This window comes from Rhincodon typus, chromosome 28, assembly GCF_021869965.1.
Source record: "Rhincodon typus isolate 14 chromosome 28, sRhiTyp1.1, whole genome shotgun sequence".
Classification (NCBI taxonomy): Eukaryota; Metazoa; Chordata; class Chondrichthyes; order Orectolobiformes; family Rhincodontidae; genus Rhincodon; species Rhincodon typus.
Genome location: NC_063359.1, coordinates 28,692,771 through 28,720,648, shown reverse-complemented (window position 1 = coordinate 28,720,648; position 27,878 = coordinate 28,692,771). Strand labels below are relative to the sequence as shown.

General features: G+C 40.0%; 1 protein-coding gene across 1 annotated transcript in view; it reads left to right on the top strand.

The window, feature by feature from the left end:
• Positions 1-27,177, top strand: part of si:dkeyp-72a4.1 (uncharacterized protein LOC100148058 homolog) — a 426,843-nt gene extending 399,666 nt beyond the window's left edge. Inside the window, exon 4 of the mRNA XM_048613459.1 lies at positions 24,834-27,177. Within this exon, the coding sequence (XP_048469416.1) occupies positions 24,834-24,985 (152 nt within the window). The 3' untranslated portion in view covers positions 24,986-27,177. The remainder of the gene's footprint in view (positions 1-24,833) is intronic.
• The last annotated feature ends 701 nt before the right edge of the window (positions 27,178-27,878 follow it).

Below are 27,878 nucleotides of genomic sequence, written 5' to 3'. Positions count from 1 at the left end.
GGTCTAGGCCCGAAACGTTAGCCTCTCTGCTCCTATGATGCTGCTTGACCTGCTGTGTTCATCCAGCCCTGCACCTTGTTGTCTCGGATTCACCAGCATCTGCAGTTCCTAATATCTCGGATTCAAGTTTAGGCCAAAATGTGCAAGGAAAAATTTTCACACAGAGGGTGGTCAGTGCCTGGAACGCACTGCCAGTGGAGATGGTAGAAGCAGGCACATTAACAACATTTAAGGGGTATCTTGACAGACACATGAATAGAAGGCAAACAGAGGGATAGAAACAGCATATGGGCAACAAGTGTGGGTCTAAATAAGGACAAGGAATTGGCGCAGCCTTGGTGGGCCGAAGGGCCTATTCCTGTGCTGTATTATTGAATCATTATTGAAAATGTTGCTTTTCTTTAATCCTCTTTTGAAAAGAAATTCAACAAGATCTTGTGAAGCTCGGCCAAAGAAAATGGTAAGTGCAATTTAATATGAGAAATTGCAAGATTACGAGCTTTGGCAGGAGGTTGGTTGATCAGGATTGTGCTAAGTGGGATATTTTTGAAGGTATCAGAATGGTGGTGCTTTTTGGTGTTTTAGCAGAAAAGTCAATAAAACAGTGTGCCCAAAAAAGACAACCAGCATGTTGTTTACATAGCAAGGATTATAGCATGTAAATTCTGAGACTGAGCAGTTAATATTTGGTAGTGGAGAGACTATATCTGGAGTACAGTTCTGGTCTCTCTATTTTAATAAAGATATTCAGTTATTGGATGAGGTACAGTGAGTGGTCGCCTGGTCATCTCAGAACTTAAAGAATGATAAATGAGGGAAGATCGACCACTCTGGGTTTTTGCTGTAATGAAATAAATTAGAAGTTGATCAAGTCAATCATGGGCATACTGTCTCCTCATCCGGTGAATTGGTATTCCTCCATGTTGAGCAGCACTTGTATTGAGAACTAAGAGTAGCAAGAACGCAGAATGTACTCTGGGTGAGGGACTTCAATGTCCACCACCATAACTGACTTGGTAACACCACTACTACTGACCTTTGGATTACTACACTACTCCTTTAGAACAAGAGAAAACAAGAAATGTAGATGTAATCTTTTCAAACAGGGTAGGTGAACATTCAAAGAATTTATGGGCATGAGGAATGGAGCAAGAAATTTTTTTGAGTTCCTGAACTGATCTGCTGAGTTTTTTTTAAGCAATGTACATTTCTAGTTTTATAGAGATGCTTTATAATTAATCTTGCCTAGAGGACTTAAGTTTTGAATGATTGTGTAAAAAAAAGGAATTTATTTCAAGTTTTATGACATACTTGAAGTGACTTATTTGGAAGAGATCATTGAAAGTTCTTTGTGGATATTAAAGATTATTTTACAATAATGTTTCTCAAAAATCACATGACCAGTGATAATTGCTTGCTTTGCTATAAACCCTGCTGAGGCAGCTGTTTTGAGCAGTAACTGGCTTGGAGAGGTTCTTGATTTATCTGGTTCAATTGGAGGGAAGTCTGTAATCAACCAACTGAGTTGGTGCAAAGCCTGCTGAAATCAAACTAAGTTGGAAGAAAGATTGCGCTAAGCAAGTTGCAGAGCTGATCTCTCCCAACACGAAACAGAAAATCCTCTACATCAATTCAAGATACAACGTATTTGTTATTTTGGAAGGATGATTGAAAAAACATCTGAACATTATACTTTCTGAACAAGCTGCATCTGTAAGATTTTATAGGCAACTATGCATGATTAGTAACTTGACCACGCATGCCAGAACATCACAGCAAAACGATCCTGAATATCCTATGCTTTACCTTTGTTAACTGGAAAAAGTATGTTTTACTCTGCTGTAGCCCATGTGATGGTGCGACTAGAATGACAGTGCATTCTTCCAGTCTCAGTCATAAATTTAATAAAGTCTAGGCAAATGTAATTGTTGTGACAATAAATTTCAACTGTGCATATTTCAAGCTGGTAGAGTTTCATCTTCATTTCAAACACTTAAAAATGAAAATAACTATTCATAATGCTATCTATTGTGTTTAGTTTCGGGATTCCAACTTTAGGCTGTATTTCATGCTTTTCTACAATTGGTCTCAATGACACACCATAATTTGGTTTCAAGGGCCGATTTTCCTCCCACGCTCTGCTTAAGCGCTAATGATGGTACAGTCTCTTAGCTGTTCCATAACCATTCATATTTTCAGGTTCATGTCACTTTCATGTCCAGGACACAGAAAATGCATTTGCTGAAGCACAATTAATTGGATAGAAGCCAGAGGGCCTCCAGTTACTTTGAAAATGCCGGGAAAGGAAGTGCATACTTAGTGTTAAAGGTCCCACTTGCCTTGTCTTCAGTGTTCCTCTGATTTGAGAAGGCTAGGAGCAATACTGATTGCGAACTTGTTTTGGTACTTCTCTGCTGGGTACACATGTGTGAGTATGCAATAGCAGTGCAATACAAGAAAGGTAATGGCCAAAGATCACAGATCTTTTCTCCATTATTCTATTTGTTGTGCCTGGTTACCGAGTGGAAACAAGACAGAGAGGAAAACTGACCTCCAAAATTTTTCAGAGTTTCACTTCTAATGGAAAAACAAAGTAACTCATCCCTAGCTTTTAACTTGCAAGCAAAAAATTGCATTTTTTCCTAATGAAATGCTACATATCAATGTAACTTTATACCCCTCTTAAACTAAATCTTCAAAAATAGAGTAGCAGTTTTGTTTTTAAAAATTAGAACAATTCAAAAACAATGGTTACTTTTGATTGTGGCACATACAGCAAATACAGATGTTTCATATTCCTGTTAACAATTGAACACTAATACTACTGTTATATAAGCCCTGATGCCAGGAAACAATTTATTGTGCAGTTACCATACTGCTACATTCACATCTTGTTAAATGCTCTTCAAGATATTACTGTCAACATTGTGGGTGGGATATCTTACTTACAGCTTGTTCTACTTATCATACGTTGTTACTGACCTGACCTTGGTGCTGGGGAATAAAAACAAAGCCAGATATGCACATCACGAAAAGCCTTCAACTGTCTGCCTCCCCTCTCCGAGTCATTTCTACGAATTAGTCACTGCAGAGCTTACATCCACTGTATTTTGTGGTACTGCGAATCAATGTGCTGTCTCCAAATGACAGAAACAGTAAGATGTATCTCATAGCGATGGATTGGTGCATGTTAAGTATCTTCCGATCAATAAACAGCTATTTGAATTCTTTATTTGCTTGGGATGGGTGGTGGTGGTTGGAGGTGGGGAGGAGAGAACGTGGGAGAGAAGAGGAGACAGAAATAGGACACAGCATCTCAAAACAAGCAATTTCTGATTCATATTCACAAGCAAATAGATGGATTTTTCAAGGGATGGAAATTACACTGCTTTATTGTCGAAACGTGAGAATTATGGTGACTACTATCTTATAACATTGAGAAATTTTCCTGATGATCATATTGAAGATAATGAGTTATGAAATACAGCAACTTTTTTGTGCAGTTTACACTTGTATCCTTTCCAATATTAGGTGCAGAATAGTTTACTTCATATGTATTTCAGAGCATAAGCATTCTAATCCAACCCTTAGTTTTTGTTTGAGCTACGATGAAAGATGTGCAGTGCAATTTACTGTTAAAGAAAACTCAATTTTCTGTGTGCAAATGTATTAAACAGGTTGTTTGATAATACCTATTAAAACAATGAAATCTGGTATGCTGCAAGTATAAAATCTATGCAATTGTATTTGGTTCATGGTATCTGCATTTCAACTGAAAATGATTGTATTTGGAGTTAAAGTATAAACAATGGCCTGGATTTGCAGTCAGCAGTGAAGTTACCGTGCCTGCAGTTGACTTTGAAGGAAGATGTCCACAATGGTGTCAATTTCATAATTTTCAATATTAATTTCATTCTGGGGCCATTTATAAGGGAACTCTGCCTTCCAGAAACAATGATATGATCATACAAATTTACCAGCCAAACATATTAGAGGATTCTCTGGTCAACAAGCCAGAAAATAACAAGCAGGCTTTATAACTCACTTTTTAAATTTTACTGAGAACACATACATGGAGTTAAGGTAGTCACTGAAAAATCCAATAGAATTTTAAAGAAACTAATCTAAGGAACTTTTATCATGAATTTGGAAAATTGATATTTCATAAATATAAAATTTATTTTTCAGTTTCAGGAGTTGTCTAGATGTCCATTTTTAAAAAAATCATATCAAGGCATTACTTTTCCACGGCTTTAGATAACAGGGACAGTAGTGTAAAAATCTGGAGGTTCATATCAATTTAGTGATTTCTATTCTTCCTTTCCGTCCTAGTCAGTCTCGCTGAATTGAGGAAGATTTGATTCTACTGCAGTTCAAATGGGTTCTCAAATGGCTGATAAATCCAGTGAACGATCTCCAGAAACTAGCACAAGCAGATCGGGTGGTGCTTCAAGTGTTGGAAAAGGTTTGTGTGCTCCCTCCGATGCCTCATCTTCACCTCTGCATGGCCTTGGTGAACTCTGTTTGAAACAGAGAATTCTGGAAAAGCTCAGCAGGTCTGCCAGCATCTGTTGGGAGAGAAACAGAGTTAATATTTCAAGTCCAGTATGGCTCTTCTTCAGACTCAAGATGCTGCCAAATCTGCTGAGTTTCTCTTGCAGTTTCTGTGTTTGTTTCAGATTTCCAGCATCTGCAGTCTTTTGCTTTCATTCAATCTCTATGTTTGGTGCCTTCCTGGATGAGCATTCTCCATTTCTCCATGATCTCACCAAGCAGGATCTCCGCTGGGTCAGTGTGCATGTTTGACCTCTCCACGGTTGTTTTGAGAACACCCCCAAAGTATTTCCACTCTCCTCCTCTGGATCTCCTGCTGCAATAAGATTCGGTGTGGAGTAGTTGTTTTGAGAGTCTGACATAGGTTCACCTGTATGTCCTCCAACCTGGTCTACTGTATCCACTGCACCCAATGTGGCCTCCTCTACATTGGTGAGAACAAGCGCAGACTCAGGGACCATTTCGTGAAGCATCTGCGCTCTGTTGCGATAATCGACAACACCTTCCGGTCGCTAACCATTCTAATTCCCCCCTCCCACTCCCTGTGTGACATGTCCATCCTGAGCCACCTCCAGTGCCACAATGACGCCACACACAAACTGGAGGAACAACACCTCATATTCCGCCTCGGGAATCAACAGTCCAATGGCCTGAACATAGAATTCACCAGTTTCGAAATCTCCCCACCCCTGACCTCATCCCACCTCCAACCCTCCCACTTATCCCCGCCTCCTTGACCTGACAGAACATGTCCATCTTCTTTCCCACCTATCTGCCCCACCCTTCTCACTGAACAATCCCCACCAGCCCCCATCTGCATCCACCTATCACCATTCCACCTACCTTCCCCCAGACCCAGCCGTCCTCCATTTATTTCCCAGCTCCCTTCCCTCTCCCCAGTTCTGAAGAAGAGTCCCGACCCAAAACATCGACTTTCCTACTCCTCTGATACTGCCTGACCTGCTGTGTTCTGCCAGCTCCACACTGTATCCACTGACTATGACTCCAGCATCTGCAGCTCTTGCTATCTGAATAAAAATGCACATATTTTTAGTCTGGCAGCTTGTTGGATCCCCAGTAATCTTTTGAACCAGCCATTTGTTCTTTATGTCACTGAATTCATGCTCTACCTCTAATCTTACAGCTGCTGGCAGGACTATTACTTTCTCCTTTGCGCTTATGCTTGATTAGATTGATTAGATCTCTGTGTCTCTTGACTGTTTTTGTCAAACTAGTCACAATGTTTCCTGGTAGAGAGACCAAGGACATGTTCCCAGGTGTTTGTTATGCTGGACATTAGGCCTTGACCAGCACTATGGGCAGACTGTGGATCCTGGTGGCTGAAGGTTAAGAGAGTGGCAATGAGTTTATGACCAGGAAGGACCTTGGTGGGGTCTGTGAGGCTGCAACCTTGTTGCAACACCAATGATCTAAACACTTGCAATTGCTTGAGCACCTCATTCGAGCAAGGGACCACAGGTGTCTGCATCACAGGCACTGAGGTTTGCTGGACCAAAAGCAGCCCAATTCATTATCCCTATCAACCTGACTTCTTAACAGTGAGGCAGCAGAAGCATTGCCATATGAAAATTCTACCTACAAGGACTTCAACAGTACATCCCATAGAAGAGCTGACAGCAACATCAGGATTCTCAGAGTTAACAGTGCAATTAGAGACACCAGAGTCTTTTTTGTCAGTTGCACCAGATGACAGTGAATGCCGATGTTTTAGCCATTACTACAACAGCAAAATAAAGGTCAATGCCTCTTAATATGCAAGTATCATTAAGCAGCTTTTAACCAGATCACAAACAGACGCAGAATTAACCTTCTTCTACTCTACCCAATCAATATGCCTCCGAAGAACAACTCTCAGAGCATCAATGAGACATATTTTCTATTTCACATACTAGCAACTTTTCGACCTCTGAGTAAAACTGCTAATTACAGGCAATTAGTAGTAGCTTTTAGCTGTACATCTGTATTCACTAGGAACTGCATTTACATCTCTCAAACTTTATTGAGCCATTGGAGCTTACAAAAACTGGCATCATACATGCTGCCCTTTATTTCAAAGCACTTCATAAAAACTGCAAGAATAATGGATGTCTAAATTGGTTGAGGTGGGATTTTAAAAAGTCTGAAAGGAGGTGGAAAAACAGAGATTTATAAAGCAAATTTCAGAGAAGTTCCAGAGAAGCAAGTTAGTGAACAACTGAAGGGACAGCACCATATGGTGGGGCAAAGGAAGGGGTAGATGCAGAAGGGTTAGAGTTGGATGGCCCAAAAAAAATTTAGAGAGAGGCTTGTGGCAGGTTACAGACAGGGAAGGGAAATGCTATGAAGGGATTTAAATATGAACATTAGAGTCTTTGTGGTTAGGTTAGTGACAACAGGAACAATTTTTGAGCAGGTCTTGGTGAGGTATAGGATTTGGAACTGGTAGCAGATTTCTGGATAAGCCCAAATTAGGAAAGAAAGAAGGTGGGAAGCTGGCACTGAGAGCATCTGGCAGAGAATCTGTATGTAATAAAAGCATGAACAATGGCTTCATCAGAAAATGTACTGAGAAAGTGTGGGATGGGTAGGGACACAAGGTGATTCTTTTTCCAGCATAATATTAATGCAAACTCATTGTATTTCCAATGATTGAGCCAAATGTTCTGCTTCACAATCAATGCAATTGCTTGTCCTCCGGAAAGACAAGACAACAGGATCTAAAACAGATAATTAATAACAATATCTAAAACTTACTCAAGAAATATTGCCTGAAAAGAAAAATAGTTATTTATATGATTGAAGAGGATAAAATACGATCCAAAGCCATAATCTGATATCCATTTCAATGATTTAACACTTTAATTTCTTCAGTTTTATCCAGAGATTATCTTATTCGTTTAATGATTGATGGTAAATATAGAGTTGCTATATACCTGATGATTCTACTACGAATGAAATTTGGCTGAATAATAGAACAGACTTTCACTTTAATATTTCTCTTTTCATGATGTTCACAATTTTATTTCTGAAAATGTAATAACAAAAATCTGGATAATAGCTAAAAAACAGTAAAAACAATGTTTGTATTTTCAGATTACATTCAACACTGACATCATCCCTCTTCCCGACTACCAAAAGCTCACTTTATACGTTAAAATAGTCATTAATTCTGCCTAAAGTTCCAATTTAAGAAAAAAATGACTTAGGAGCAAGAGCTGCAGACTTGGGGCATAAGAATAAATATTACTCAGTGTCATCAATGTGCATGGATTCAATGCATATTTGTAAAAAAAAAAATCAATAAAACCATCACATAAAATCATGTCTGATCAATAAAGCTTATTCGAATAATTATAATTACCCTAAATCATCTATAGAATGATTTAAGATTACTAACTTCGATATAATAATTTTTGAACCATAAAAATATTTAAATTGTGATTCTAACATACATTCCTTATACTCTACAATTTCATGAGATCCCAAACTAGGAAATATCATCTCAGATACAGTAACTATTGGATTTTAGGATGACCAATATAGGCACAACAGAGGCAACAGCAATGTGGATTTACCAACACCGAATGTACTGCAGCTAATCACCAGCTTCTCAATTGATACCTAGGGATGGGCAATAAATGTTGGTCCAATCAACAACATCCATATCCTTTGATTTAAAAACAAAATCCTGGGCATGGCATTTTTAAAAGGATGCTCAGGTCTTGAAGATGATCAGAAAAAAAATTACTGGTTTGGTTTTGGGAATGAGAAACATCAGTTAAGTACATAGACCGATTATTCTCTTTTGAGAATATAAGATTGAAAGAAGTTTGACAGAAGTGTTCAAAATCATGAGTGGCCTTGACAGAATAGTTAAGGAGAGTGTTTTCATTAGCTGAAGAATCAAGAACCAGATAACACCTAAAGTGATTGACAAAACAGCTACAAACCACCGATGAAAAGCTACAGTAAAATTTAGGATCTGGAACACACTAGCCAAATGTTTGGTGAAGATTCAAATGTGGATTTCAAAAAGAAATTGAATAATTATCTGAAGAAAGACTTGCAGCGCTACAGGGAAAAGGGTGTGGTACCAGTTGAGCTGTTGTCTTGCAGAGAGCTGGCCTGTACGCAATGGGGTGAAAAAGAATAACTGTAGCACTAAAGGAAGTCAATGATTCCAAATTAATAAACAAACTATCCTCTGTCATTACATTAGAAAGTCCAGGGAATTTAAAGGTATGAAGTCCCTAATATTTCTACTAATAAACATCTTCAAATACAACTTGATGCAAACAGAATTTGATCAGTTTGCACTAAATATTAATGTTTGCTTTGCTTAATGTCAATTTAAAAACTGATCTCCATATTATACATAATGTTCCAAAAGGGCTCTTCTGGTGCAGTAAAAGTGTCCCTACCTTTGAGCCAGGATGCCCGAGTTCAAGTCCCACCTGCTCCAGAGGTGTGTATTAACATCTCTGAGAAGACTGATTATAAAGTACCTGTAAACGTTCTAAATTACTTAATAGCCAGCATCAAGGAGCTGAATCAATATACAGGCTCACCTGTGCCTACAGTACATGGTTGGCATCACAATTTGGTCCTGATTAATCTCATTTCCCCTCCTTCATCCACAAAACTTAAATACACCAAAGACGTAGAAAAATATGGTTCAGAGTTAATTGCTTGAAAATCTGAACAATCAATGACGCTTCAAGAGAAATCAGGACAGAAAAGTGGAGTGACTGATCACAATGGCATAATGGAGACATGCATTTAATTCTGTTTTCTCTGCTACGACTGAGTGGAAGGCCCAAAGATTCCCAGTACAACCACTTCTTTGTGACAAGCAGTAAAAGTCCTCAGCCATAGTTGGAAATTGCGACAAGAAGACCAATAATCATAAATATCCTATTTCCATATGGTCCATATAATACGTAACAGTAACATGACTTCACTTTCACTGCCAAAAGTTCCTGTTGGGAATTCAGCCATGTCATTAAACAAGAACTGCACAGCTGTGCCCCAATTCCCTGTCTTCCACCTATTTTTATGGGATGTTGCTTCTTGGGAAAATATACCCTGAGTGGTTGACACTGCACAGAAGAAACTTTCAGCTGTTTCCAATTGATACATAAAGGAGCGAAATGGATTCATATAGTAATTTAAGGCTGTGAGGCAATTAGAATTTAGTTACTATTGCTGTGCTGCTTCTGATTTTGCATTCCATTACGTAAATTTTAATTATGAGAATTTCTATTATGGAGAATTGGACAAATGTTGTTCAGCAAGTATAAATTATTTTCTGTGAAGGCATGTAGAAAATGCTGTAGGTCATTGTCTACTGCAAAAACAATTAAAATTAAGACAGATTAAAAAAAAGTTTGAAACACTTAATCAAATTACCCCTGGGAACCTTAGGATAATTTGGCCACTACCAGCACAGAAAGTTAACTCTAGCTGAGTACTAATATTGACAGTCACAATTTTAAAATTTTAATTAATGAATCGTTACATAGTTACCCTTTTCTATGTCATTGACTGCATTGGCAGGTAGTGAGAATTTTGCATCAATTTATGCTACTGAAGGGGGATTTTGCACATTCTCCCTGTGTCTGCATGGGTTTCCTCCGGGTGATCTGGTTTCTTCCCACAGTCCAAAGATGAGCAGGGTAGGTAGATTGGCCATGCTAAATTGCCCGTAGTGTTCAGGGATGTTTAGGTAAGATGGGTTAAAGTTGGAAAATGCAGAGGTAGGGGAATGGGTCTGGCTGGGATGCTCTTTGGAGAGGCGGTGTGGACTTGTTGGGCCAAATGGCCTGTTTCCTCACTATAGGGATTCAATGATTCGATGGCAAAAAAGGTTAGCTTAGAATTAATCACAGAAGCACTTAATTGTTTATAATGCAGAGGAAGTTACTCAGCCCATCATGTGTGCATCAGCTGTCTGGTGCTAAATTAAAATGTTCAATCTCCTGCGTTTTACCCATTTCACCGCACATTGTTTCTATTTACATAATCATCCACTGCCCTCTTGAAAGGCTCAATTGAACGTGCCTCCTCCCTACATTTCCAGGTAGTGTATTCCAAATTCTAACTACTTGCTATGAAAAGCTTTTTCCTCACCTCACATTTGCTTCTTTTGCAATACACTTTAAAAACTGCGTACTTTAGTTCTCAGGTCATTTACAAGTGGGTGCAGTTCTCCCCATCGAGGCTATCTAGATTCCTCATGATTTTGAAAACTATTAAATCTCTTAGCCCTCTACTCTCCAAGGAAAACAGTCCCAACTTCTACATTCATTTTTCCTCATGACTGAAGTGTCTCATCCCTGAAACCATTAGATCTCTAATTTAATACTTAAAAGTTGATAATTATTCATTTTGAGAAAACAAAATCACCAAAAATGTGGATAAAGGGAAAAGACATTTTAGGTACTTATATGCACAATACATCTCTGTGTTAAGAATGAAGAACAGGAACAGTCCACTCAGCCCAACAATCATCCCTCACACCACGTCCACGCAATAAGAACCAAAAAAGAATCCCCCTCGTCCTCACGTACCACCCCACCAACCTCCGGATCCAACGCATCATCCTCCGACACTTCCGCCATCTGCAATCCGACCCCACCACCAAAGACATCTTTCCCTCTCCACCCTTATCTGCTTTCCGGAGGGACAACTCTCTCCGTGACTCCCTTGTCCACTCCACACTCCCCTCCAGCTCCACCACACCCGGCACTTTTCCCTGCAACCGCAGGAAGTGCTACACCTGCCCCCATACCTCCTCCCTCACCCCCATCCCAGGCCCCAAGAAGACTTTCCACATCAAGCAGATGTTCACCTGCACATCTGCCAATGTGGTATACTGCATCCGCTGTACCCGGTGTGGCTTCCTCTACATCGGGGAAACCAAGCGGAGACTCGGGGACCGCTTTGCAGAACACCTATGCTCGGTTCACAATAAACAACTGCACCTCCCAGTCGCGAACCATTTCAACTCCCCCTCCCATTCCTCAGACGACATGTCCATCCTGGGCCTCCTGCAGTGCCACAACGATGCCACCCGAAGGTTGCAGGAACAGCAACTCATATTCCGCTTGGGAACCCTGCAGCCCAATGGTATCAATGTGGATTTCACAAGTTTCAAAATCTCCCCTCCCCCTACCGCATCCCAAAACCAGTCCAGCTCGTCCCTGCCTCCCTAACCTGTTCTTCCTCCCACCTATCCCCTCCTCCCACCTCAAGCCGCACCTCCATCTCCTACCGACCAACCTCATCCCGCCCCCTTGACCTGTCCGTCCTCCCTGGACTGACCTATCCCCTTCCTAACTCCCTACCTACACTCACCTTTACTGGCTCCATCCCTGCCTCTTCGACCTGTTTGTTTCCTCTCCACCTATCCTCTCCTCTATCCCTCTTCTATCCGCCTCCCACTCTCTCCCTATTTATTTCGGAACCCCCTTCCCCTCCCCCTTTTCTGATGAAGGGCCTAGGCCCGAAACGTCAGCCTCTCTGCTCCTATGATGCTGCTTGGCCTGCTGTGTTCATCCAGCCCTGCACCTTGTTGTCTCGGATTCTCCAGCATCTGCAGTTCCTACTATCTCTGATTCAAGGTACGTACAAATTCTTTTTGCCTGCACAAAATAGAGTTCCCTGAGTATCTATGAGCAAACCTTCCAGTACATTCAGAAGCATCATACTGTGAGCCCAACTAATGATCTTAAGTTGTTTTCCAGTGTAACTCTTAGCACAGTCTGGATTATTTAATAAAATGATTTCCAATAGCAGAGCCCCATCTAATGGTGGATATACTTTTCCACTATTAGATGCGATACTTATCCACCATTAGATGTGATTCCAGCTCCACTTGACATGCTGAATATTTGCAGCATTTTCTGTTTCTATTTCTGATTTCTAGAAAATCCAGTATTTTGTTTTTATAAACAAGTAGCTGATTTAGTGTTTTGAGTAGATTAGAGATTTGTGGTCCTTGCTTTTCGGGAGACCGATTATGGTCATGTTAAGTACCAGTTTTTACACAACTAACTGGACCGAATTGTTAATATGCATCTTAAAAAATTTGAACAAAATGAATTATTTCTGAGTGATTAAATTCCATGAAGCTTTGGGGCAACGGAGGTTTTATATTTGTACTGTAAAGTTAATTGGTTACATTTTCAATATTTAAAATAAAATGCTGTCAGAGTAGGCTATTTATGTTATACAGGAGTGAATAGCATTTTGGAGCTAATTTGACTGGTTCTTAAGCTGAAGGAAGGTACAACTTCATGACATTTTATGCCACTAAAGTACCTCAATTTATAAAACAATAACAGTAGATACTGCATATTGTGTTTCGTTGGTGTACAGATTTAATGTTTTTTCCCATTATATAAAACTCAAAGTAAATGATGTATAGTGCGATAATCAAACTCATTAGCCTTGCTGCACAGAGCTTTCTATTCTCTGCTATACACCTAAGGGTGTTGTTAAGAGCTACAAAGAGAGGTTTCAATTTCTCAGCTGCTTCTGTCTATGACAATGATGATTTTTTTCTAACTTTAACAATAGTTTAAATTAATTTGCCACTACACAATATGAATTTCTACTATTACATAAGAGCTATAAGATTTGTGAATGTTATGCTATTTCCCCAAAAACTGCTGTACAATTTGTAGGCATTTTAATTACTTCATAATTAAACAAATACTACATTTTTAAAATGAAATTTACAATATTCTCTTTTAGATACTTCTGTATTGCTAACAAGTGTTATAGAATGAATCAGTTTATTTGGAGCAAGAATATATGATCAGGTTTCAAAACGGTGGCACAGTAGCTCAGTGGTTAGCACTACTGCCTTACAGTTCCAGGGTTCTGGGTTCGATTTCAACCTCTGTGCAAACTCCACACCGTTGCCTTTCTCCCCGTGTCTGAACAGGTTTCTTCCAGGTGCTCCGGTTTCTTCCCACAGCCCAGAGGTGTGCAGGTAAGGTAGATTGGCCATGCCAAATTGACCATAGTGTTCAGGAATGGGCAGGCTAGGTGGGTTAGCCATGGGGAATGCAGATTTACAGGGGTATGGGGTGTGTCTCGGTGGGATGCTCTTCAGCGGGTCAGTGTAGACTTGATAGCCAAATGGCCTGCTTCCACACTGTAGGGATTCTGTGAAAACATCAAAATGTATATTCATGCTGACTTGTTGAAAGACTGGCTGAATGTTCGGTGCATGGGTCTAAGTATGCGGGCTGCACATGGTAGTGGATATCTGATGAAATTGGACATTGGGAGTGTATTGTACACCAAGAGAGGAGTTAACATCAAAAGGAGATCTGACATTTGAAGAGAGATGACAGCAGGAAGGGTTTATTGAGTGGGTGAGAGAGGGAATGGTATTGAGCATTGAAAATCCAAAATGTATTCGATATTGAAAGCCAGTATTGTAAGGCGGGGTAAGGGGTGCAGACATTAGAGGGAGTATTGAGAGAATATTGTCACTAATCAGGAAACAGAACATTGGAGGGAGATTTGGACTGTCGAAGGCAGCTAGGCATCAAGTGGGGAGTGGACATCAGAAGGGGAACCAAAATTGGGAAGGGTTCCATTCTTGGCTTGAGATCAGATACTGGGAAGGTGGACATCTTGAGAGAATATGGACAGTGAGAGGGGAGTGGACATGAAAAATGATTTAAACAAGGATTGGAAATGGTTGTGGGAGAAGATCATCTGTGGAAACACTCCTACCCTTCACCACCAAAAGTGTTGGAAAATCTTACCTTCTCCTTTCAACTACTATCTCCCCCCTTCAGTTGCTGGGTTCACTGGCTGGTCTGTGCTAAACATAAAATAGGTCATACGTTAGGATTCATGCAACTTCAACAAACAATTGAAATTTGAACCTGTTTCTGGAGAACAGGCCGGTTGCCCACACAAACCTATCTCATTATCATGTTGAGATTTGTTTCTGAGTTTTTAAAATATGTTTTAAACTCTGACCCCCAAGTTCAAGGCATCAAATTTTAAAAATGATATAAAGATCCTTGGTAAGAATACAGGACAGATGTAGAAAATTATACTAGGGCTAAGGGACTTATGTGGAAAAACTGGTGAACTGGAGTTGTTTGCTTTAAAGCAGTAGAATGTTATGGTGAGATGTAATAAAGGTTTTGAAAATGATACAACATTATGGTTAAGTGAAATAAGGAAAAACAGGTGAAAGAACCAGAAGGGATATCAGGAGAATGTTGATTTGGAATGTATTGCCTGAAAGAATAATGAAAGCAGATTCACTGGTAAGTATTAAAAAGTTTGATCTTCAAACTATCTTTGGACACTCACTTGAAAAGGGAAATAATTCAGAGATTTGGGGAAAGAATAGGAGAGCAGTACTAAATGAATCGCTATTTTAAAGTGCAAGCCCAAACAAGATAGGCCCAATAAACACCTCCAGTGCTGTATAATTCTGCATTTCTATGTTGGATATTTCACACGTTGCCAAATCTAGATCACTTGTTTGATTACAAAGATTTATGGAATGAGGGAAAGAGTACATTTTCTTTCATCTCTCAGATGTGGGTTTGAATTTCACCCAAATTGAATAAGAATGAAAACCAAGAGAACTGTGGTTGCTACAAATCAGAAACAAAAACAGAAGTTGCTGGAAAATCTCAGCAGGTCTGGCAGCATCTGTGAAGAGAAATCAAAGTTAACGTTTTGGGTCTGGTGACACTTCTTAAGAACTGATGGTAGCTAGGAAAATGTCAGTTTATATGCAGGAGATAGGGTGGGGAAAGGGAGTAATAAGTAAATGATAAGTGGGCATTGAGCCCAAAGAGAGAGAAGAACAGTTGAATGGGCAAAGGAGTGGATAATGATCTGGCAAGGAGAGTGAATGAGGACTGTTAGTGCCTCGAAATAGGTTGTGTGTAATGGCAGGCTGTGATAACAAGGCTGGTGTGTTGAGTAGGGGTCTAGGACGTGGGAGAGTTCAGGCTCTAAAATTGTTGAACTCGATATTGAGTCTGGAGGGCTGCAGGGTCTCCAAGTGGAAAATGAGGTGTTGTTCTTCCAGCTTGCACTGAGCTTTGCTGAAGCACTGCAGCAAGCCTGAGACAGAGGTGTTCGCCAGGAAACAGGGTGGGAGTTAAAGTGGTAGGCAGCTGGAAACTCAGGGTCATTTTTGTGAGCAGAACATAGGTGTTCTATGAAGCGGTTACCCAGTCTACGCTTCGTTTCCCCAATGTCGAGGAGGCAACATTGTGAGCAGCTATTCACTCTCCTAGCCAGGTAGTTATCCACTCCTTTGTCTGTCCAACTGTTCTTCTCTCTCTTTGGACTCTATCCCCACCTATTGTTTAATCATTACCCCTCACCGCACCCTATCTTCTGCATATAAACCAACATTTTCCTAGCTACCGTCAGTTCTGAAGAAGGGTCGCCGGACCCAAAACGTTCACTCTGGTTTGTCTTCACAGATGCTGCCAGACCTGTTGAGCTTTTCCAGCAACTTTTGTTTTTGTTTCTGAATAAGAATGAAGTTCTATTTTCTTAGAAGCAATTAAAATGAAGTATAGAAGTGGGGCAAAATAGTGATTATTTTTGTTTACACATAATTCACCATATCTGGAGTTCTTGATAATATATGCAAAAAGAGCCTTAATGGGCCAGAATTTGTATGAGTTTTCAGCTATTGGTATTGCTTATGACTCTGGGGAGTAATTGACACTAACGTTCACCAGAGAGATGTATTTCTTTTTAATTCACTCCTCCTGACATCTACCTGATAATGTAGAAGATTGCCTGTTTGTGTCCTTTCCACAAACAGGCAGAAAAATTTAACCTGACCAGTTACCAATCTCTTATACAAAAACTGAAATTGCTGGAGAAACTCAGCAGGGAGAGTAGAGGTAACTGTGGGAATTGGTGGGCTTCTAGTGTATATCGGTGGCCAGTCTTTCCCCAGAAATGGAAACAGATGTCCAGGAAGGGAAGAGAGGAATCCGAGATGGACCAGGTAAAAGTGAAGGCACGGTGGAAATTGGAAGTGAAATTGATAAATTTTTCCGATTCTGAATGAGAGTGTCCCAGGCTAATGTTTTTGGGACATGGCAGATAAAATGTAAATTCTGTAAAACCTGAAATGAAAAGCTAACCTAATGGCTGTAATGTAACCAATATCAATCATAGTAAAAACCCATCTGGCTGATGAATGGCTTTTTAAAAAGGAAATCTTCCTATCATCTCTGGCCTATGTGTGACTTGAGTTCCACAGCAATATAGTTAACTCTTAACTGCCCTCTGCAGTGACCTGGCAAGCTACTAATTTCAAATGGCTACAAAAGCTAGAAAAAAGAAAGGAAGGAAACTAATCTAACCATGTAGCTTCTTCCTAAGCACCAGAAACAACAAACTCAGCCCCATTTGTCCTGCAAAGACTTTTGTACTGACAGCTAGGGGCTTCTTCATAAGTAGGAGTGCTGTCCCACAGACGAGTCAAGCATTGTCATACTCATAGTCTTATACCTTTACAGACAATGTTCCAGACGTCACCATCAGTATCCCTGGGTATGTCCTGTTACATGGCCACCGGAGTTGGCACTGCAGTGGTATACAGTCAGCAGGGAGTTGGCCTGGGATTCTTCAATATTGACTCTGGACCCATGAAGTCTCAAGACATCAGGTGAAATGTGAGCAAAGGAGCCATGTATTCCATCACCAAGAGACACCTTGTAGGACCATTGACTGAGCTGGCTAAGTGCTAAAGGACATAACTGCTAGACTGATTTTATGACAAGGGGTGAAGAAAAATCTTCCTTGATTTAATTCTTACCAATTTAGCTGTCACGAGTGTCTATCCCTGATAGTACTGGTAGGAATCATTGTGGAGACAAAGTCCTGTCTTTACACTGAAAATAATACTACACAAGGTAGAGTATATCACTGTGCTAAAGGGTAGAGGTCTTGAACAGATCTAGCAACTCAAGACTGAGAACTTTGAAGTGCGATGGACAATCAGCAGCAGAGTAGTATTCAATCATAATTTCTAATCTCTTGGCCTGGCAAATCCAACATTGTCTCATTACCACCAAGTGGGAGATCATCCTGCAGCACCAGGCAAACCAAAAAATGAGGTGTAAATACGACAAAACTACTTGCATGCCAAGACCATAAGAGTAGAATTAGGCCATTCGGCCCAATGAGCCTGCTCTGCCAATTGATCATGACTGATATGTTTTTCAACCCCATTCTCCTGCCTTCTCCCCATAACCCTTGATCAACTTACCAATCAAAAATCTATCAACCTCTGTCTTAAATACACTCAATAACTTGCCCTCTGGAGCCCTCTGTGGCAATGAGTTCTACAGATTCACCACACTCTGACTGAAGAAATTCCTCTTCATCTCAGTTCTGAACAGTCTCCCTTCACTCTGAGGCTGTGCCCTCAGGTCCTAGCCTCTCTTACTAGTAGAAACATCTTCTCCACATCCAATCTATCCAGGCCTCAGTATTCTGTAAACTTTTTAATCCGATCCCCCTTCATCTTTCTAAACTCCATTGAGTACAGACCCATAGTTCTCAACCGCTCCTCATATGACAAGGCCTTTATGGCCAGAATCATTCTTGTAAAGCACCTCTGGACCCCCTCCAATGCCAGCATATCCTTCCTTAGATACAGGGCCCAAAACTGCCTTCAAAATTCCAAATGCAGTCTGACCAGAGCCATCTGCAGGCTCAGTAGTACATCTCTGCTCTTGTATTTCAGCTCTCTTGAAATGAATGCTATCAATGTTTTTGCTTTGCTAACTGCCAACTGAACCTGCATGTTAACCCTTAGAGAACACTGAACTAGGTCTCCCAAATCCCTTTGTGCTTCAGATTTCAGAAGCCTTTCCCCATTTAGAAAATAGTCTCTGCCTCTTCTTCCAACCAAAGTGTGTAACCACATTGCATTGCAATCGGTCAATTCTTTGCTCACTCTCCTTGTCTGTCCAAGTCCTTCTGCAGCATCCTCACTTCCTCAACACTACCTGCCACTCCACCTATCTTTGTGTCATCTGCAGACTTAGCAAAAAATGCCCTCAGTTCCTTTGTCCAGATTGTTAATGTGTAAAATGACTAGTTATGGTTCTAGCCCTGACCCCTGTAGAATTCCAGTAGTTGCCAGCTGCCATCATGGAAAAGACCTCTTTATCCCTACTCTGTGCTTTCTGCCAGTCAGCCAATCCTGTATCCATACCAGTACAATGTCCCTAACACTGTGGGCTCTTATTTAGCAGTTCCTGTGTGGAACCTTGTCAAAGGCCTTCTGGAAATTCAAATAGATCATTGTTCTCCTTTGTCTAATTTGCTCATTACCTACTCAAAGAATTCTAACAGATTACCAAATCATACCAACAACAGAGGTGCATCAAGTCTGCACCATTCAAGGGACAAGGGCATTGTTGGTTGGCCAGCATTTATTGCCAGTCCCTAGTTGTCCTTGCAAAGGTGGTGCTGAGCTGCCTTCTTGAACCACTGCAGTCCACGTGATGCGGGTTGACCCACAATGGCCTTAGGGATGGATTTCCAGGATTTTGATCCAGCCACACTGAAGGAACAGCGATATATTTCCAAGTCAGGATGGTGAATGACATGGAGGAGAACTTTCTGGTGGCCTCATGTATCTGCTGCTCTTGGCTTTCTAAATAGAAAAGTTTGTGGGTTTGGAAGATGCTGTTTAAGGATCTTTGCTGAATTTCTGCAGTGCATCGTGTAGATAGTACACACTGACGCTACAGAGCATCGGTGGTAGAGATAATGGATGCTTCTGGCTGTGGTGCCAGTCAAGCAGGCTGCTTTGTCCTCGTTGGTGTCAAGCTTCTGGAGTGTTATTGGAATTGTACTCATCCAGGCAAGTATTCCATCACACTCCTTACTTGTGCCATGTAGATGATGGACAGGTTTTGGGGGAGTCAGGAAGTGAGTTCTTTGCTGCAGTATTCCTATCTTCTGACCTGTTGTATAGCCACTATATTTATGTGGTAAGTCCAATTGAGTTTCCAGTCAATGGTAATCCCAGATTACCATGTTGATAGATGGAGATTCAGTGATGATAACACCACTGAATATTAAGGTGCGGTGGTTACATTGTCTCTTATTGGACTCAAAACTTGATAAGTGGTGTTTGAAAGATTTATTCTGAATATGTTTTTTTTAAAAATGACCAATGGAGAGATAACAGGTTTGTAATAGAATGAAATATACAATGGATTCTCCGAACATGTTCCATAAATGATCATCACAGACGCTTTAAGATGGAAATAAGACAAGTGGAATCAAGGAAAGTAACAGCACGGGTAGAATGTTGACTGACAGAGTAAACAATGTTGTCTGGGCCAGGATTAGTGCATGTCAAGCATCACTACTGAGCCCAATTTTTATAATCAATGCTAATACTATTCTAATTCCATTTTCCAACACTTGATCCATAGCCTTGTATGCCTTGGCATCGCAAATGCACATCTGACTACTTCTTAAATGTTGTGGGTTTCAGCTCCTACCATTCTTACAGGCATTGCATTCTAGATTCCCATCAATCTCTGAGTGAAAAGAAATCTTCTCACATCCCCCCTAAACCTCCTGCTCCTTACCTTAAATCTGTGACCCTGGTCATTGATCTCTCCACCAAAGGGAAAAGTTTCTTGCTGTCTACATCTCTCAATTTTATACATCACAATCATGACTCTCTCAGTCCCTTTCAAAGGAAAGCAACCCCAGCCTAACCAATCACTCTTCATAACTGAAACCCTCCAGTCCAGACAACATCCTGGTACATCTCCTCTGCACCATTTCCAGTGCAGACATATCCCTCATGAAATGTGGGTTCCAAAACTGCACAGATATCCTCACTGTGTGAGAACAGCACATCAGTGTAAGATGCAAGGCTGAAGCACTACAGCCATAAATGCCAAGAGGATGACTTATTCCCTATCGTGAAGTTTCTGTCATCACAGCTGACTGTTTGTTTCTTTTTGTATATGCGGAAGTGTCATCACACACAACCAAATATGGTCTTTGAGAACATTCAGGCAACAGTACTGAAGACTTGTGCTCCAGAACTAGCTATGTGCCCCTAGCAAAGCTGTTCTAGTATACCTATGACTGGTATATGCCGGTGTTAATGCAGAGAATTGCTCAAGTATATTCTGTCTGCACAAAGCAGAACAAATTCAACATGGCCAATTACTCCTCCATCAGACTACTATTAATTATCTGCAAAGTGATGGAGAGATCCTTAATACTGATATCAAGCAGCATTTGCAAAGGAATAACCAGCTCACTGATGCTCGGTTCAGGTACTGCTAGGGCCATTTAGCACCTGACCTCATTACAGTCTTGGTCCTAACATGGACAAAAGATCTGGACGCCAGAGGTGAGGTGAGAGTGACTTTTACATCAGTGCAGGATTTAACTTAATATGACATGTAATATAAGCATTTAATATGACATCATGAAGATCTAGAAAAAGTGGAGTCAACAGGAATTGGCAGGGAACTCTCTGCGGGTTGGACTGATATCTAACACAAACGAATGGTTGTTGAAGGTCAAATATCTCACCTCAGGATTGCAGGAGTTCCTCATGCCCAAGCATCTTCAGCTGCTTCAATGACCTTCCCTATATCAGAAGGTCAGAGATGGGATGTTGCTGATGATTGCACAATGTTCAGCACCATTAACAACTCTTGAGATACTGAAGCATTGTGTGTCCATATGCAGCAAAACCCGAAAAGCACCCAGGCTTGTGCTGATAAATGGCAAGTAGCATGCGCACCATACAAGTGCCAGTTAATAACTACCTCCAACAAGCGAGAATTTAGATGATGTCCCTCGACATTGAATGGCATTACCATCGCTGAATCCTCCACTATCAATATCCTGGGGGCTACCATTGACTGGAAACTGAAAATGGGCCAGTCCATAATACTAAAGCTACAAACAGAAGGTTAGGAGTTAGGAATTCCGCAGCAAATAACTCACCTTCTGTCTACCGTCTACAAGGCACAAGCCAGGAGTAGGTCTAATAACATTTACAAAGCTCATCACCATCCAATACACAGCAGCCCATTTGATAGGCATCCCATTGTTCACTTTCAGCATTCACTCCCTTCATCACCAATGCTCAGTGACTGAAGTGTGTACCATCCAAAGGATGCACTGCAGTAACTCACTAACGTTTCTCTGATAGTACCATCCAAATCCAAGACCTTTGCCGCTTAGAAGGACAAGGACAACAGAAATCTGGCAACGCCAACACCTGCAAGTTCCACTCCATTCATTCACTGTTGCTGTCAAAATCATAGAACTGTTTTTCAGTCCTTAACACCTAAAGACTGCAGTGTTTAAAGGAGGCAGCTCACCATCCAGGCAATTGGGAGTGGGGAACAAATGCTAGCCTAGCCAGTGACACCCGTATCCCATTAACAGATTTTTTAAAAAACTGCTCAATTTCTCTTAAGACAAACTATTCATCTCTTGAATTAATCTAGAGACCCTTTTCTGAACTGTCTCCAATGCAGCAACAACCCACCTCAAGTAAGGGGACCAAAACTGCTCTCAATACTCCAGATGTAGTCTCTAATGCCTTAGAGTTGCAGCAATGCTTCCCTACTTTTATTCTATTTTCTTGTAGCGCTAAACGCCAAAATTTCATTTGTCTTCCTTATTATCTGCTGTAACAGCATACTAGTTTTCTTCAATTCGTGCAGGAGGACACACAGAAAACTCTGCACTAAAGCACTCTGAAGTTTCTCTACCTATAGATTGGAAGTTGCCTTTTTATTCTTCCATCCAAAATAGATAACCTCACACTTATCCACATTAAATTCCATCCACCACGCTTTGGCCCAAGAGCCTAACCTATCCATGTACAAATTGTGCGTCTTTTATTTCTTTCTTGTACTTACTTTCCCACCTATTTTAATGTCATCTGCAAATTTGGCTCTAATACCTTCCATCCCTGCATCCAAGTCATGAATATGAATTATAAATTGTAAATAGCTGGGGCCCAAGGGCCAAATCCTGTTGCAACCTCTGTGTTACATCTTGGCAATCAGACAAAATCCAGTTAATCCAGATTCTCTTCATCCTTTCCTGCTTCTCTGATGGTGCCTGGCCTGCTGTGTTCCTCCAGCTGCACACTGTGTTATCTCAGACTCCAGCAGCGGCAGTTCTTACTATTGTTAGTTTTACCTTGCTGCTTGTATTTCTTTTTTACCTATCGAAGAGGAGCGTAAAAACATAAGAAATAGGAGCAGAGTAGGCCTTTCAGCCTTTCGAGAATATCGTGCGATGCAACAAGATCATGGCTAATCTGCCTAAGCCTCAGATTCCTTTTCAGACCAGCTCAGCACAGCCATCAACTTCCTAATTTTTCAAAATATATCTACCTCCTTTTTAAATCTAGCTTTCACAACTGCTTAGAGTAGATAAGGAAGATGACAAGAAACAGCAGCTCATTTTCCACCTGGGTACCTTGCAGCCATCAGGACTCAACATTGAGTTTAACAATTTCAGCACATGGACAGCCTTCTCCATGTTAGTTACCTACTCCCAGGTCCTGTTTTGTATGGGTTGCTCCCAGCACAGCCAACCCATTTTCAACCATTTACACTTCTTGTTAGCACCCTGCCCAGCGCTTATCTCTTTCTCAGCTTATCATCAGCAAACTCTCTGTTTGCTTATTGTAGTGATGTAAGGAGGTCAGCCAGCTGGACCTCATAGAGAATGAGTTTCCTGATTGGGGCTGTTAATGTGATCCAATCAGGGAGGCCTGGCTGACATAAAACAATAAATGTCAGGGATATTGGGATCCCTTTATGTCTGACTCAATGAGAGGCATTACTGTTTTCAAAGGCTATGCAATTGTGATTGCAGTATGATTGGTGATGGGATGCCAGCCTCTGACGAGTTATGTTGCTTATCCCTTTTTCTTCCCTGTCTTTGGGTAATGTCTTCTTATACTCTCTCCTCCTGCCATCAGCATAAATAGCAGCCTTTATGAACTATTTTCAGTTCTGATAAAGGGTCACTGGACTCAAAACATTCATCTGTTTTTCTCTGTACAGATGCTGCTAGACCAGCTGAATTTCCCCAGCACTTTGTTTTTGTATCCTTTTTGTAAACATGGGGACCAAAACTGTACACAGTATTCCAAATGCAGCCTCACCAACAATCTGTATAGTTGTAACAAGAGTTTCCTGTTTTTAAACTTCAACCAGCTAGCAATAAAGGCCAAAATTCCATTTGCCTACTTGCTGCACCTTGTGTTTCATGAACAAGAACACCCAGATCCCTCTCTGCTACACTTTTTCTCAATTTAAATGATAGTCTGCCTTTTGATTCTTCCTATCAAGTCCTTGACCTCACGGTTTCCTACATTGAACTCGATGTGCCAAGTATCCACTCATTCAACTTATCCATATCCACTTTCAGATTCCTTATGTTATCGTCACAACATGGCCTCCCACCTGTTTTATAACATTAGCAAATTTGGATATATTGCACTCTCCTCTCCAAGTCATTAACATAGATAGTAAATAATTGAAGTTCAGGGAGCTCTGGTGCGCTGGTCAACATTCTTCCCTCAACCAATGCCACCACAAAAATATTTTGCCGGTCGCTTGTTATTTGTGACTCTTGTGCATGTTATGTGACAGCTGTGTTTGGCTGTCTGACAAAAATTGGCAACATAAACTGTAATATGAAGGAAAGTTGTTGCATCTAGCATATGATTTGGTAGAACACTTGCCAAGTCTTGGTTCCAAAGGTTCTCAGAACCCTTTTCTTTAACATTGTCTCAGCCATCCCTTCTTTGCATGTAAACCAAGTCAGCAGTTGTTAATGGCATAATAAATTACGGGCAGCGTTAGAGCTGAGCTCACTATGATCTTCGACAGAATTTCAAACGTGCCTATTTTGCCACCAGGCCATTGGTCAGGCCGATGATCTTCACTTCCTGGCATAAGGACATTAACATAACATCAACTGTAACATGCCTAGCGTCATTCCACGTGACTGCATAAATCACTGGAGTTTTCTTAGTCTATTGGCTCAGTACAATGCATAATATCCAATTTCAACTATACAATTAAAATTTAAATTAAAATACATCAAAATTTATTTGAATTCCAGCAATAATAAGTTTATCTGAAAATGATTTCAAAAGAATAAGTTTGCTAGCTAGATATCTTGTCACAGTTACCAAAATGGATTTGTCAATGTTTTCTTCATAGATTCTCCAATTGAGAGACCTGGCCGGAGACGCAGCATGCCGGGGAACGCTCCAGAGGATAACCCCACCGTGGAACCACCCACTTCTGCATCCTTCCGTATGACGGTAAAACTGCTTGAAAATTTAACAACTAGGCTGAGACTATTTGTTTGAATTTATATCATTGAAAATTTAATTTACCTGGTCCAATCTCACTTATGTGACCCTGGGCCACTTTTAACTCCCCAGTCGTATATTAAATCCACCAGGTCCAACTTCTGCCTTAATTTGTTATCAATGATGCCAGCTTGGTGGATGGGATTCAAGAGAGTACAGCCACGCAGTCTCAGAAACAACTTGCAGCAATGTGTAAAAGGGTGGAACAGCTTGCGCTAGAGCAGAAAGGGCATTAAACAGATGAAGTGTGGAACCTTAGGGCTTTAGTTTTAGTAATTATGTATTGGTTAAGAGTGCACCCCTTTCTTACTCACTAGGAAACTATTTATGAAAAAATTAACTTGTCTGCCCTCTTCTGGTCTGTTCGTCTTTCACATCTTGCGCTCTGCCAAATGAAACTACAAGACTTAAAAATATATTCCGAACCCACTGTTGTTAAACACAACATTTGAATTTATGTGTTTTGAGGGCCTGTCTTGCTTAGTGCAAGACCAGTGAAGGTCAGATGAAAGGTCCCAACAAGGATATGAAACTCTTGCACACTGTTCTCACCACGCACATTTCTTGCTGTCCTACTGTTTGGCATTTGTTCCATCTGTCTAAAATGCCTTGAGATATTTATTTGCTATGTCATATATCTGCAAATTTCTGTTGTTACCTTGATTTATGGAATAGTCAATAGATCCAGTCTGCCTTACCTGTGCAGTCTTGTATTTATCAATTTTCTAAATAATTTGGACATGAATAGTACTTTTCATCATGGATTGTAATGCAAGTTCAGAAGTATAAGAACCCAAATGTGGTGTTATATCTGTGCACGAAATGTTATGTTTTATTCTCCAAAAGTAAAAGCCCAGTATTGAAAATATCAAAATCAACTCTGCCTGATTGAAAAATAGGCCTGGATTTTCCGCTGACTGGATTGTTTGTAAGATATAACTAAACAAAACACTTTATTGAGCTATCTGAAAAGAAAATGGCTTTAATGAATTCATAATCAGTACAAACAAGTTTTCAAGAAGAAATAATACTCTGGTAAGGGCATAAAATAAGAGTATGATAATAAAATAGTTTAGAATGTCAGCCAGTCAGCACAAATACTTTGAGAATTGAATTCTGAAAAAGAACTTTCACATTACATTAGCAAAAAAAAACTTTAGTAAACTTGTGCTGGAAGTGATTCATTTTTTGCATTTGTCTCAAATCAGGTGGACATTGATCAATAAAGATTAGTTTACATAAAACCCTTATTGCTTGTGCTACATTAGAACTTATTGGCACAACCAATTCTCAAAATGCAAATCACATCAAAATTATCTATTTCAAAACTGGAAAAAAGTCAGTTATGATGGGCATTGGAAGAGTTTTAATTTTGCACATTTGACAATATCTTCTGACAAGTGTATTTAAACAGTGAATGTGCATGTCAGACATATGAAGTATCTCGATGTGTGCAAAATTGGCAAATCACTGGTGTTGAAAATCAGTAGGATCTATGGAAAACTGCAGATGCTGCAAATCTGAAGTAGAAATAATTAGCAGGTCAGGCAAGAGGGAAACTGTTTCACAAATGTTGGCAGACATGCTGAGTAGTTCCAGCATTCTCCTGTTATTTGGGATTCATATAAATTTTAATGCATCCCTTGCTAGATGTTGGTTTCTCTAAATTATGAGACAAATTTTTGTTACATGGTATCATCAAAATGATTATTGAATTCAGAATAGGCATGCTGAGTTGAGCTCAAATCTTTTAAGTGTTTATTGTCTTTTGAAGTACTCCTAAACTGAAATTTATCTTCACGATGCACATTGATGATCACACAGGCCCTTAAATCACAAGCCGGTTTAAAGTAGCCTTCATTAAAGCTGAAAAATAAATGGCCATTCTAACATCATGCTGCCATTTGTACCAAAATCAAATGCTTGCAATCTTTTTATTCATTGCACCTTATTAAATGGTTAAAATAAATATATAATCATAACAATACACCCTATTGAAATAACTTGGATTACAGCTGCAGGCATTCTCCTTTGGAAAAAGGTAACTGTATAAAGTATTTTGTTTAGTTATATTTTACAAACAACTCCTTTGTCACTAATAACACAGTGAAACAGTGCAATAATGTCAACTAGATTATCCTGTTGGATCATAACTGATCTATAATATTGATGGCAAGGAGATTTGTGTTTTGAAGGTATTTTTCCATTCTCTCTTTGGTACTTACTGTAATAAAAAGGAGACATTCATTGGTAATAAATATGTGTACTTGAGAAAATACCTAGTAAATTTACTGAATGATATTGCTTCTGACTCAACCTGTGTTGTTGAGGCATGGATGGCTTTATGGGATATTCAGAAAGGTAATTGCAGCCAATAATTAATAATGCTCTACAGTTATTGAAAAACTGATACATGAACCAATCAACCTGACTGCTGTAGCAGTGACATATAATAGAGATATATACATAGATCTTGTATGGACAAAACAGATCTATCTGGAGTTTGAAGTGACTCGGAAACACTAATTGCTTTTAGATTTAAATTTAACTCTGATATTGCAGTAAAGGACAATATCAATAAACTTACAGAATGGACATATCATTGTCAAATTTATTTTAAGGGAATTGCAAATTGTTAAATTTTGTAGGAAGAATAAGGAGCTCAAATCTGCTTGAGTGATTAATCTAAATCGGAAATTGAACAATGGAAGTTAGAGATATAGATATGCAAATACTGAAAATAGTAATGAAGGTTAATAAAGCCAAAACTAAAAGCAGGCTATGCACAGGAGGTCACTTTTAGAGAATTGAAAGAATTGAAAATCATGTTGGACTGCACTCTGAGTACTGTGCTGGTTTCTGGTTTCCATACTATTGAAAAGAATTAGAG